General features: G+C 33.6%; 1 protein-coding gene across 3 annotated transcripts; it reads right to left on the bottom strand.

The window, feature by feature from the left end:
- Nucleotides 1–365: 365 nt before the first annotated feature.
- Nucleotides 366–9,392, bottom strand: LOC107863694 (probable pectate lyase 12). 3 transcript variants are annotated; one of them, XM_016709763.2, is made up of 5 exons: nucleotides 8,853–9,384; nucleotides 8,006–8,711; nucleotides 7,735–7,926; nucleotides 6,423–6,628; nucleotides 366–784 (listed from the first exon to the last, which is right to left on the bottom strand). In XM_016709763.2, the coding sequence occupies exons 1-5, from the start codon at nucleotides 8,987–8,989 to the stop codon at nucleotides 538–540; spliced, it is 1,488 nt and encodes a 495-aa protein (XP_016565249.1). In that variant the 5' UTR covers nucleotides 8,990–9,384; the 3' UTR covers nucleotides 366–537. The 3 variants fall into 3 exon arrangements, with proteins under 3 accessions (XP_016565249.1, XP_047264286.1, XP_016565250.1); XM_047408330.1 differs by lacking the exon at nucleotides 366–784 and adding an exon at nucleotides 812–2,390; XM_016709764.2 differs by lacking the exon at nucleotides 366–784 and adding an exon at nucleotides 3,610–3,776 and having other exon boundaries at nucleotides 8,853–9,392.
- Between the last annotated feature and the right edge of the window lie 4,569 nt (nucleotides 9,393–13,961).

Raw genomic sequence — 13,961 nt, 5'->3', positions numbered from 1 at the left:
CTTATCATATTTTCTTATACATGCAATAACAGGCAAGACCACCTCTATTTATAAGCGAGGTATTCATCCTTGTATTGAATAGGAAGAATAAAAAGGGGTAGTGAAGAGAGGAAAGATTAATAGTCTTTAGGGTACAAGAGTTACAAGAAACTAATGGTACTAATAGATGAGAGAATTTACAAATTACTAAAGGTCACATTCTATCACCATTAACAATTAAAGTAATGTGGATAGATAAATAGTCTTGTTGTTACATATGTTATATGCAACTAATGACCATGGAGTTACAACAACTAATAGTCATATGAGTTACAAGACATAATGTGGTAGATTATGAATAAATAAAGTGTTAAAAGTTACAAGAATTATCAAAATATAATGACATCACTTTTTTCACTTTATATCTATAAATTATCATGCAAATTAAGATTTTAATAGTAAAATGCATAATAACACCACTCCACTAAGAAGTTTCTTTACTTCCAAACTAAATGAATAATACTAATAATAAACTAAACGACGACGACGACGACAATGCTATATTAAGAGTAACAATGGTATTGATAATTGACCATCTTGGTTTGTGATGGTTAAGTACAAAGTCAAAATAATTAAAAAGGCGAGTAAGGTCAGGGTGGTTGTTTGTGATTGTAATGATGCTGCAGATGCACCAGCACCGCTGAATATCATTCCAAACAAGTTGACATCGCCACTATTGGACTCGGCATTACCGCTGCTGCTTGCTCCGGTAGTGCCGCCTTTGGACATGCTCATGCTGTTGTCCCTGTTTTAAATAAGATGAGGAGGAATGTAAGAAGAGTGTATGATAAAGTTTCGCGTGAGTTTTTAAGTTTCTTGTAGAAAATGTTTACATGATCAGGTTAGTAAGTATTAGTAAAATTTATGCTAAGTAGTACCATGGTAAAAATACTGCTAACTTGCTATTATAGATTAAATTATATTGATACTGCAACAATTCTTCACATTTAGGATGTGTTGATAGACTAAAGCGCTTAAGCGAAATATTATTTTTTATTATTTTTCATCCGGTATCCGGTACCCGCATTGGAGCCCGACTAATTCAGATTCGCGCCGAGTAGGGCTCCATTCGAGTAGTAGCTCTCCCAACAAAGTTTTTTCCATGCCCAAAATCAAATCCTCGACCTCTGATTAACGATGGAGTAGCCTCATCCGCTACACCACAACCCATGTTGATTTAACCGAAATATTGATGGACTTTTTTATCCTCTACATTGGACAAAAGTGTTTTCCTAATTTTAGGACTTTGCAATCAAATACAAAAAAAAAAAATATTAAATCTTTCTTGAAACCATATAAGAAATCCTAATATTTAGAGATTCAAAATCCTGAGCATGTCACTTGTAATATTTACAAGTTATAATTGCATTCTCTAATTGTCGAAACACCTTGCGACGTGATGGGGTAATTCCGGAGTTGACCTAATAAAAATTTCCCTTTTTTCTCTCTCTCTCATATCTTATAAGAATTTAAGTTTTGCGCGTAAGTTATCTAATTTTTTTTTCTTTTTAAATTTTTATGTAAATAATTGGATAACCTGCAATGACAAGTCAAGTTAACTACAACAACAACAACAAACCCAGTGTATTCCCACCTAGTGGGGTCTGGGGGTAAGATATACGCAGTACCTCTACCTCTGATGAAGTAGAAAGGCTGTTTCCGATATACCCCGGCTCAAGGCACGAGACAAGTCAAGTTAACTGATAGTATAAAATATTTTATGCACTGGCGGTGCACAAAACATAATTAAACTCATCATATAAATGAGATTGGAGTTAGAGCAAGACTAGAACAACTTGGAAGGCGCTTCGATCCGAAGCTTTCCTTTATTCTATTCTATTGTAGTTTCTTAGTCCTAGGACTCGGTTGCTCGTGATTATTCTAGTCTTGAACTGGGCTTAATATCCATCGCATTGGTCTGTTTACTTATCCTGCTTTTGATTATTTAATTGTCCGGCCGACGATTGAATACGATCTACAAATCTAGAGAACTCAAAAGCATGAATTCTAGATTGCATGTACTGGGCCTGGGAAACAAATTTGGGTTTTGGACAAAATTATACTTGATTGCATTGCTGCCTATTTTACAAGATGTATTAGTGTGTTCTTGTTAATTCTAATTCCGTAGAAAAATCGGCATCAGATTAACTTGAATAGGCGAGTATGAACTCGAAAAATTCTTATGAACGAAATTAATACCATAACCAACAAACCCACATAAATTAACTAGTCAATTCTAGTGAATAACTCAACCGGGACTGTTAGCTAACCATAACCCTAAAATTTCACACCTCATTGAATTCGGCTTGCTTTCTTTACCGACTTCTTGAGTTGTCATAATAGTCTTGAGCCTGTTTGAATAGATAGAGTTGTAGTAATAACTAAATGTTACTCCGTCCGTTTAAAAAAGAATGACCTACTTTGACTTAAAATAAAATTTTAAAAAATAAAGAAACTTTTGAATCTTGTGGCCTTAAATTAAAGTTGTGTTAAATGTATCAAAATGTCATTTAATGTTGTGGTCCTAAACATACTGTGTGGAATGTTAAAATTAAAGTATTGCCAAAAAAAAAAAAAAGATCATTCTTTTTTAACGGATTAAAAAGAAAAGTAGTTATTTTTTTAAACAAGGGAGTAATAACAAGTCTCGTGAGAACCGTTCATTACTTGTCGGTCATATATACTTGCATGTGCATTTGAATCAAACAAAATCTCTAATATGTAAAACTTTAAAATCAGTTAACAATTTTCCTTACATAAATCATATTTTATTTGAACTGTTAATATCTTTTAATATTGATGTAATTTTAGAATTATTTATGTTGATTTATGTTTAGTATATAAACATAAAAATCCCACAGATTTATGAAAACTATCCGAACTTTTCCAAAAATGAGCTGAACAAGTGATTGTTTGGAGCTGATTTTGGGGCTGGTGTGAGGAAGCGGTGATTTCATGAAATTAGAATTAGGTTTTCTAATAAATATGGGTTGGTAAAATAAGGAGTAAAGTAGGCTTGGGTAATTATTTTTGCAGTAAATGTGGGTCTTTTTAGTAAAATTAAAAATTATGCAGCAAGTTTTAAATTTTAGAGAACTTAAAATCACAAATTCAAAATTGAAATTCTAGCTTTAAGGTGAATTCGACATTTAAAAATACGATTTCAAGTTGAATTTGAAATTTTATTCAGAAACTGGTAAACAAACACAACTTTAAATTGCAGGTCCAAACAACAGCTGAGCACAGGCGAAGATACCCTTGGGTCGGGTTCATTCAAACCCCCTTCAATAGAAAATTATATTATTTACATATATATATATATATATATATATATATATATATATATATATATATATATATAATTATTTATCATATATATATAGAAGATATTAAATCCTTTCGATTAATTTATATGTATACTTCTGAACATGTTTAGTGAAAATTCTGTTTTCACCACTACAGTTGACTATGATTATTATATTTAGCTGGCTCTGTGGTAAAACTATTTTCTAACACAAAGATACTAGTATAAAAACTAATTTTATTGATGTGACTAAAGTAGAAATGAAATTTTAAAATTTTGATTCACTGTTTCCATGAAGAGAAGGGATTTAATGATTTTTGTGACAAATAACCGCGTTTTTCATGGCTGGAAAGCACGACGAAGAAGCACAAAAGAGAAATCAGCACTCGCATGCAAGCCAGCTGTGGTCTTCATGTGTCCTTTTTGCCCTGCTCTACAGCTCCAGAAAAATGAAAGATTCCACAAATCCTTTACTTACTGTGTGTGTCTAAACACACATATATATATGTATAATGTATATGACCCATCAGTAATATTTTATATGTTTTTAAAAAAGAATTATCTAATTTAACTTTACACAAAAATTAAAATTATGTGCAATTATATATATATATATATATATATATATATATGAACCATCAGTAATATTTTATATTTTTTTATTTCGAAAAGAATGATCTAATTTGACTTTACATAAAAATTAAAATTAAAATTATGTCAAATTCATTAAAATATTTTTTAACTTTATAATCTTAAATATGTCATGTATAAAATTTAGTAGCCGTTTGACCATAAAAATTAAAAATTTTCGGAATTGGAGTTGAAATTGGAGTTGCAGTTGTGTTTGGTCATGTCTTTTTTGAATTTTTTTTTTTGACTTGTGAAAAAACTTTTTTAAATATGATTTTATGCCCCAACTTTTACAAACGATCAAAATCACCCAACTAAAATTTACCTACTAAAGGGAAAAAAACACAATTAGCCACTTTTATAAAAAATAATACGTATACATGGCCATATTTAATGAATTTCAATTACGACATATATAATATTTACATTAATAGCCGTTTTCTCATATTTAAAATTTTTTAATATGGATGTTATATTAACAGATCATTGTTTCCTATTTTTTAGGTAACAAATATTATCTTTCAAACAAATTTATTTTTTTAGAAATTTATTTAATTTATTTAATTTATTTCCTTTCTTTTATTTCTAAAATATAGGAAATGATGAGTTGTTATTAAATTTTAGGATGCCGCTAATTTATTTCTTTAATTTTTTTATACATGAAAGATTTTACTATGTATGAATAAATTATTTCTATGTAAAACATACTTTGCATATTTATGGTATATTATATCATATATACTTAGTATTTTCTTTATACTTTGTATATATAATATATGTGTGTATATGGTATATATATGGTATAAACTTCATAATATAACATATTTTGTATATTTATGTTATAAATATGCTTAGTATATTTCTTAATACTTTGTATATTTATATATGTGTATATGATATATACATGGTATAAATTTTATATATAAAGTACTTTGTATATTTCTGTTATAAATATAATACTTTATATATTTATGAGTATAAATATAATACTTTGTGTATAAAGATACCAAGTATTATGATATATAAAGGTAGCAGTTGCAGTTTAAGGTGTAAATTTGTTAAATTGGATATATTTTTTTTATGAAAAATATGTATCACCGATTTATATTTTTAGCATATATATGGTATAAACTATTTATATTTGAATAGTATAATAAAGATGTACACAATATAATATATATAATCAAATTAAAAATGAGAATTATTTGTGGCAGTGGTAAACTAATGTACTACAACTTTATTAATTTCATAAATATAAAAAACGATTATCCATTATTAATTACACAACTATAATTCCTCAAATGTCCATCTTACAACAGAAAAATTATAATTATTATTATTATTATATTATAGTAATTAGGATTATTAACAGTAAAATAATGCCTTAAATAAGGAAAAAAATTAAATAAAGGAGAAAAATAATGATGAGAGAGAAAAAGAGATATGTATTAATTAGGATAACGTTAAGTTTGAAATTATAATTATCTTATTCTTTAAAACTGTTATATACGTAATATAGTAAAAGTAATGTTATAAGAAGAGTTTTATATAAAAATTTAAAAGATTGGAGTTATATGTAATAATAATAGAAGTTGGAATTGGAGTTGAAAAATTGTGAAAAGCCAAAAACCTGTTTTCTCTTTCCAGAAAAAAATTTTGAAATTATTTTTTGAATTTTCATGGTCAACCACCACTATTTCTAACTCCGAAAAAAAAATTCGGGAAAAAGGGAAAAATTTTCATGGCCAAACGGGCCCTTATATTCATTTACTAATTTAATTACTCATTTTACATGTATATTTTTCATTTTTGTGATGGTTATTTTTATTATACAACTATAAATCATAATAAAACTAACTTATATCTTAAATAAAAATATTATATACATGAAAATTAATATAATAAATATATTTAATTAGAAAATAGTTACGCAGAAACTTAACTAATGTTCTTATATAATTTATAATATGTTAAATTAGTAATGTTAAATAATATAAATAATAATATAATACTTCCTCTATTTAAAAAAGAATGATCTACTTTGACTTGGCACAAAGTTTAAGAAAATAAAGAAAACTTTTGAATCTTGTGGTCTTAAATTAAAGTTGTGTCAAATGTACCAAAATATCCTTTAATCTTTTGGTCTTAAATATATCATGTAAAAAAGAATAACTTTTTTCTTTTTTAAATGATTTAAAAATGAAAGTAAGTCATTCTTTTTTAAACGGAAAGAGTAATAAAAAAAGTAAAATAGAGGGGATGAATGGTGAATTTCCAAATTTGGAGCAACACTATTTATCCCTTCAAATATGGAGTATAGAGGGCAATTTGAAGAATCGTTTCAGATGGCTATATTCATTTTTTCCTCCAACTTTATGGAGTGCAGAGGGTAAAATGAAGTGTGGTTTGGAGCAGATGCATGATTTAGCAAGTAGAAATAGAGAAGTACCTGGGGCCACCAAGGACACCAGCATTGCTGGTGAGCTGATGGACAAGAAGGGCGGATTTGGGATCGACGTTGTAGGCTTTGGCATATTGATTGCTAAGGCCTTGCCCTGAAGGCACGAAAAATGCGCCGTTAACCATAATGTCGCCATCCGTCCTCCAGTTCCACTCATCCCACTGCCCATTATCCATGTCCTCACGCTTTGTCACCTGTTCATTCCACATTAATGTTAGTATATCATATCCACTTCGCCAAAATCCACCCCCCAATTTTCATTTTCAAGCTTTTTTAAAAAAAAAAAAAAAAAATTCCTCACAAAATTTCCGAAGGCACAAATCTATTCTCTCTATTTAAATAGGAGTAAATTTTTATTTAAGACAAAATTCAAACTCATAATGTGCACCCAGCTTAAGCATTATGCACAATATTCTTACAAGCCCTGGAGACCATATCCAAGCTATTGTTAAATTCGTTAAAACTTGAAAAAACAAAGTTGTAAGACCCCCCAAAAAATAGATAATTTCCATGAAATAACAAGATGAACATCCCACATTGATGCTGAGTTCATAACGACAGAGCATAGGTTCTTAGAGTGGTTTTTCAAGTTTGACAAGAGATTAGTATCACAAATAAGCTCAATGAAAAATAAAATCTCGATGCTTGAATTGTCAAGTTAAGGACATTCATTTTTGAGCTTTTCATCCCTGACAAGAGAAGTTTTTGTTTCGTAATTATGCCTCTTAAAGTTTGATGGTCAATTATAGTTTCAAATTTGGACTTTAATGGAGTAACAATCATAATCGCATTATAATATGGATTTGTCTGCCTACTAAATGAATAACACACTTCATTTCTGATTCCAACTTATAATTCTTATATATTTAATAGATTTTCAATATAAATACAAGAACTGCACAAAAGTTAATGAGTTCCCGAAAACCTCCACCTACTACTCTAGAATCGCCCCTGTTCTGAGTTGATGATTAATACTTTATTAAACATCATGAGAAAGTAATTACGTAATTACACCATGAAACTTATAGTCGTCCTACAGAAATCTAATCATGAGAAATTCATTACTCAAGATGATCCATCTTGCTGAAAAACAAAAGAAATTTGTCGGACATAGGTGAAAAGGTTTACTCACGGATATATGATCCCAGGAATGCAACACTAATTATAAAACTCAATATATATACATATAAAGTATAAACTAACACTTTAGTACTACATAAATAAAGAAAATATAAAACTTAAAAAATAACCCTTTCCCTACCCTCAAGAAGGAATGAGAAACAAAGAAAAAAGAATTTACCTCCTTCAAATTTGGGTCATCAGGAGCAGTATAGCGATTGCCTTGACTGTTAATAGTAGGATTAGCACTACCACCAATTGCATACATTTGCCAATGTGTGAAATCGTTGTTCACTACATGTACATATCCTCTTCTAATTCTTGGCATTCTTTGTACTAACCCTTCTCCGAAATGATTAAACGCTATTGTCACCTGTACTTGTCAAAAAATCCTAATTAAAGAAATATCATAATCTCTATCTTTACAGTATAATAAAATCAAAATCTTTAACCTGAATTCCTGAATCAGGCAAGTATTTATCGTCATGTCCCAAAAGCATAACATCGTCATGATAGCTAAAGTAGTTATTTGATATTGTAATAGCAGTAGACCCCATGATGGCATCAATTAAGCCGTCGGTACAATGAGATAATGCACAGTGATCAATCCAGATATTTCGAGATCCAAAGATGGATATCCCATCACCGTCCGATTTGCCTCTCCACCCAACGTGTGTAGGGCTCGACCTTATGTTAGTATTTCCTGATGGGACACAATTGTAAATATGGACATTGTGTATAATCACATTACTCACATACTGTAATGTAATGCAGCCACTGCCGGTAATGTGAACGTTTGCGCCCCGCCCGTCGATGGTCTTGTAGTTGTTAATAATAAGCTCGTGCTTTAGCTTTATCACCATGTCTGCTGCAAAGACGATCCACAGGGGTTCTTCTTGAACAACAGCGTGCCGGAGAGTGCCGGGAGATGGGTTCACGGTGTCTCTGTCGGAGGAATCAGAGACTATGTAGATCTGACCTCCTTTTCCACCCATTGCACCCTGGCCGAAACCAATAGCGCAGTCAGCTAGCCTTTGCCGGTTTTTATCCCAGTTTGGGTCGCATTGCCAGCAATCGTCTATTGGGTTTCCAGTCGGACATTTGTTTTCTCTTACTGTCTCCAGTATTTGTCTTCTTTCAATGGACTCATTGACCTTCCTGTAGCAAGAGAATGGAGAAAAAAATCTGTCAAAATCAGGCAGATGCATAACATGAAATTGAACTAAAGTGAGTTTTTATTGGAAAACCCAGATAAGGAGCAGAAGGGAATCTGAGTTACAAGGAGAGCATATTACTTACCTCTGTACTTGCTGGACCACAGATTCAGGGTAAGGGTGTTGGTGAGGAAGGGTAAGATTGAGGTGGGCAGTAATTAGAGGTGAGAAGGAGGCCGCAATGAGATAGAATAAGAGAATGCCATAAGTAGCAGAAGACATCCTTGGAGGACAATAGTACTGATGATGAATTGCAGTTCTTTTGCCCTGTAAAACAAACTCTTAAGAAGACAGGGAAGAGATGTCTTCTTCTTTGAAATGTTTGCTGCACATTTTCGGAAAATGTACCTTTTATCAAAGCAATAATAATACTACTATACTGTAGCCGAGAATAGATATAATAATGGAGGATCAGTAATTAGTGTGTATTAGGGTTTTGGACATATTCATGGAGGTTAGATCTGTTTGAATAAATACTGGGGTTGATGGCTGTAAGTTCACACTATTTTAAAGAGAAATAGAGAGAGAATGAAGATAGAAGATGAGGACTGGGCAGTTGTCTTTCTCTTCTCCTCTGCTGGCTGGCTTCCCGTCTTTCTCTTGTTCAAACCAGTTTTCTCAGGTCAATTTAAGTTTGGTGCATGAGTGTATATTTTTACATTATCAGGTAATTTTATTTGTTGTAACGAGTTATTCATTTTTTAGATAAAAATGTAAAAATAAATGATCCACTATAACAGATAAAAGTCATGTGATGATATAAAAAAAAATACACTGACAGTGCATCAAACTTAAACTCTTTTCATATTTGGGTGTTAAAAGAAAATAAGAAATTTATAAATTGAGAAAAATTAAAAAAGAAAACTTACCTAAAGCACACTAAGGGGTCATTTGCTTGGGAAAGAGTAAATTCAGGATAATCAATTTCAGAATTAGTTATCTCGGGATTACTCGAGACTAGTTATTCCATAATATTTATGAGATAATTTATTCCATCACTATAGTGCAAATGGTGGGATAAATAATTCAGTACTAACTAAACCTTCAACCAAACATGGGGTAAAATAATTTTTTATTTTATTTTGAAATTATTTATTCCTTATACCTCACACCAAATGACCCCTAAGGTAACTACTTCGTCTGTTACTAAGAACTTGTCATTATTATTAAAAATAGATAGTCGATTCATCTCGCTATAGTTTGACCGGTACAGAGTTTAAGAAATAAAAAAGACTTGATAATTTTTACTAAATTGTTCTTCATTAAAAAAAAATGTACTACTACTATCTTTAATTAAGTGGATCAATAAAGATAAAAGTAGAATTGTGTCTTTAAATAGTTACCAAATAAGGAAAAATGATATTCATTTTTAGACGGACAAAAAAGAAAATGACTACACATAAAATTAGACTGAGGGAGTACTTTTTTAGTTCAAAATTACTTGTCATTTAATTCTATTTCTATTTTTATTTTTTAAAATTATTTTGACATATCAAGAAAAGATCAACAACAACATACCTAGTGTATTCCCACATAGTGGGGTCTGGGGAGGGTAAAGTGTATGCAGACCATACCACTACCTCAGGTGAAGTAGAGAGGTTGTTTCCGATAAACCCCCCACATAGTGGGGTCTGGGGAGGGTAAAGTGTATGCAGACCATACCACTACCTCAGGTAAAGTAGAGAGGCTATTTCCGATAGACCCCCGGCTTAAAATCGATAACAGTATAACAAACATAAAAGATAAGTGCATATAAAGTAGTACGGTATACAAAATAAACTAACACCGCTAGCCACAAGATAATACTATAGCCACAAGATAATACTAAGGACTATCTTACTGAAATCATAGACATCAGACAATACCACTAACAAAAAGCTATAGAAAAAGCTACAGACATAAAAGAACGCTCCCTTACTGTTACCGACACACTTCCACCCCCTAACCTTCTACCCTAATCCGCATCTTCCACACCTTCCTATCAAGGGTCATATCCTCCGTAATCTGTAACTGTTTCATATCATGCCTAATCACCTCCCTCCAATATTTCTTTAGTCTACCTCTACCCCGTCAAAAACCATTCATAGCCAATGTCTCACACCTCCGCACTGGAGCATTCGAGCCCTTCCTCATCACATATTCGAACCAGCGTAACCTCACTTCTCGCATCTGTCCTCTACCGAAGAAACTCTCATCTTCTCCCGAATAATCTCATTCCTCACCCTATCTTTCCTGGTATGTCCACACATCTATCGCAACATTCTCATCTCTGTCATCTTCAACATTTTGATGTGGGAGTTCTTAACTAGCCAACACTCCGCTCCATACAACATAGCCGGCCGGACTGCTACTCTGTAGAACTTACCTTTAAGCTTCGAGGGCACCTTCTTATCACATAAGACTCCTGAAGCGAGCCTCTATTTCAACAACCCTGCCCCAATATGATGCGTGAAATCTCCGTCAATCTAGCCATTGCCCTGAATCATAGACCCCAGATACTTGAAACTCTCCCTCTTCTGAATGGCCTGAGAGTCCAGTTTCACAACCACTCCAGCCTCCTGCGATACATCACTAAACTTATACTCCAAGTACTTCGTCTTAGTTCTGCTTAACCAAAATCCTTTAGACTCAAGTGTCTGTCTCCAAATCTCCAACTTATCATTAACTTCTCCCTGAGTCTCGTCAATCAGTACAACATCATTCGCAAATAACATACACCAAGACACCTCTCCTCAAATATATCGCATCAAAACATCCATCACCAAGGCAAATAAAAACAGGCTACGAGTCGATCCTTGGTGCAACCCTATCAAAACTAGAAAGTGCTCCGTATATCCATCTACCGTTCTCACACGAGTCTTCGCCCCATCATACATGTCCTGAATCGACCTAATATATGCCACGGGCACCCCTCCAGCCTCCAAGAAGCTCAACATAATCTCCCTCGGAACTCTGTCATAAGCCTTCTCAAGATCAATAAACATTATGTACAAGTCCTTTTTCCTCTCCTGAAACTGCTCCACTAATCTCCTCACAAGGTGAATAGCCTTAGTGGTCAAGCGACCTGGCATAAAACTGAATTGATTCTCAGAGATATTCACGATCCTTCTCAGTCTCAACTCTACCACCATTTTCCAAACCTTCATAGTATGACTCAACAACTTAATACCTCTATAGTTGTTGCAACTCTGAATGTCCTTGTTATTATATAATGGAACCAAGGTACTCCACCTCTACGCTTCAAGCATCTTCGCCACCATAAAAATGATGTTAAACAACCTTGTCAACCACTCTAAACCTACTCATTAGTGCTCTTTCAAAAATCCACTGGAATTTCGTCTGTCCCCATCGCTTTACCCCGCCACATCCTGCAAATAGCCCTCTTGACCTCCTCAACCTTGATACGCCTACAATAACCATAATTGTGACACTCTTCAGATTTCTCCAAGTTCCCTGACGTGAAACCTGCCCCCTGGTCGTTCAAAAGTTTATGAAAATAGGACTGTCACCTCTCCCTAATAAAGGCTTCCTCAACCAACACCGTACCATACTCTCCCTTGATGCACTTCACTTCATCAAGGTCACGAACCCTTCTATCCATGGCCTTGGCAAGCTTATAAAAATTCTTAACCCCACTTTTCTCCTCTAAAGTCACATATAAGCTCTCAAAAGTTGTTGTCTTAGCCGTCGTAACCGCTAACTTAGCCTCTCTTCTAGCTACCTTATATTCCTCTTTATTCATCTGTCTTTCCTCACCATCCTTGTTCTCCACTAACTTAGCATAAGTCTCCTTCTTAGACTCTACTTTCCTCTTAAACTCTTCATTTCACCACCAGTTTTCTCGATGCTTACCAGATCGACCTCTCAAGACACCCAATACCTCTCTAGCGGTCTTCCTAATACAACTGGAAGTCATCTTCTATATACTATCCACATCCTCTCTACTCTTCCAAGGTCCCTACTCTTCAACTTCTCCCCTATTTCTAAAGCACTAGCCAAAGTCAAGCTACCCCACTTAATCCTAGGCCGAGCCTCCACACTCCTCTTTTTTTTGCCCTTATTGATAACCAAGTCCATCACCAACAACCTATGCTAAGTCAAAATATTTTCACTAGGTATGACATTACATTCTTTACATAGCGCTCTATCACCCTTCCTAAGAAGAAAAAAGTCTATTTGAGTCTTGACACTGAACTATAAAACGTAATAAAGTGATCCTCTTTCTTCGAAAAGCTCGAATTCATTGTCCACAACCCAAAAGCCCTAGAAAATCCAAAAGAGAAGCCCCTTCTTCATTCCTCTCCCTAAAATCAAAACTGTCATACACATCATCATAACTTTTTGACAAAGACCTAATATGCCTATTGAAATCTCCTCCCATTAAAAGCTTCTCAATACTCGGGACGCTCCTCACCACCTCATCCAAAACCTTCCAAAAGCCCTTCTTCTCCACCTCGTCCAAACCTACTTGCGGAGCGTAAGCCCTAATAACGTTCATCATAGACCCTCCAAGGACCAACTTAATATACATCAACCTATCACTAACTCTCTTATCCTCTACTACCTGCTCCCTAAGTTCTCTATTTACTAAGAAACCTACCCTATTTCTATGTCTCACGCTACCCGAGTACCATAACTTATATCCATCCATATCTCTTGCCTTAGTACTTACCCATTTAGTTTCCTGGACACACGCTATACTAACCCTACTCTTTCTAAGAATCTTTACTAGCTCTATAGACTTACCTTGAAGCTACCCTATGTTCCAGGACCCAACTCTCAACCTAGAAGCACCCTTATCCCACCTAGCCCTACTCCCCCGCGCCCCCAACCCTAGACTCGAACCTAGACTCGACCCCAGCCCCGACCCCAACCTATGGCATGACCCTAGTCAACCATCTATCACTCCAGCCACCACTTAAATAGATACGATAGAAGAAAATGAAGAAAAATACGATGAGCAAAAGGGCACGACTAGGAACCGCTAAATCGGCAGACCAAAACCAAATGAGATAAAAAATATGTATATATCAAACGAGGCAAGATGTATCCACCTTCAATAGTCAATAAATCTAAACCAAATAAACTAGAAGAGATGAAACGGGTGAACCTAATCCGAGAATAGATGAATATGAAGTGAGTACGTGTTCTTAAATCCATTCGTTGGATTCCGACAATTTGATGTAGAAATTAG

This window comes from Capsicum annuum, chromosome 3, assembly GCF_002878395.1.
Source record: "Capsicum annuum cultivar UCD-10X-F1 chromosome 3, UCD10Xv1.1, whole genome shotgun sequence".
Lineage (NCBI taxonomy): Eukaryota > Viridiplantae > Streptophyta > Magnoliopsida > Solanales > Solanaceae > Capsicum > Capsicum annuum.
The sequence above is the reverse complement of the archived record's forward strand: the minus strand, read 5'-3'. Positions and strand labels throughout refer to the sequence as shown.

Bases quoted from the DNA above. Each gene is read 5' to 3' on its own strand.
- LOC107863694 (XM_016709763.2), bottom strand. From the start codon at position 8,989: ATGTCTTCTGCTACTTATGGCATTCTCTTATTCTATCTCATTGCGGCC. The intron at 7,927-8,005 runs GTTAAAGATTTT...TGACAAGTACAG, and splicing joins TGCCTGATTCAGGAATTCAG to GTGACAATAGCGTTTAATCA. The intron at 6,629-7,734 runs GTAAATTCTTTT...TGGAATGAACAG, and splicing joins ATGACCCAAATTTGAAGGAG to GTGACAAAGCGTGAGGACAT.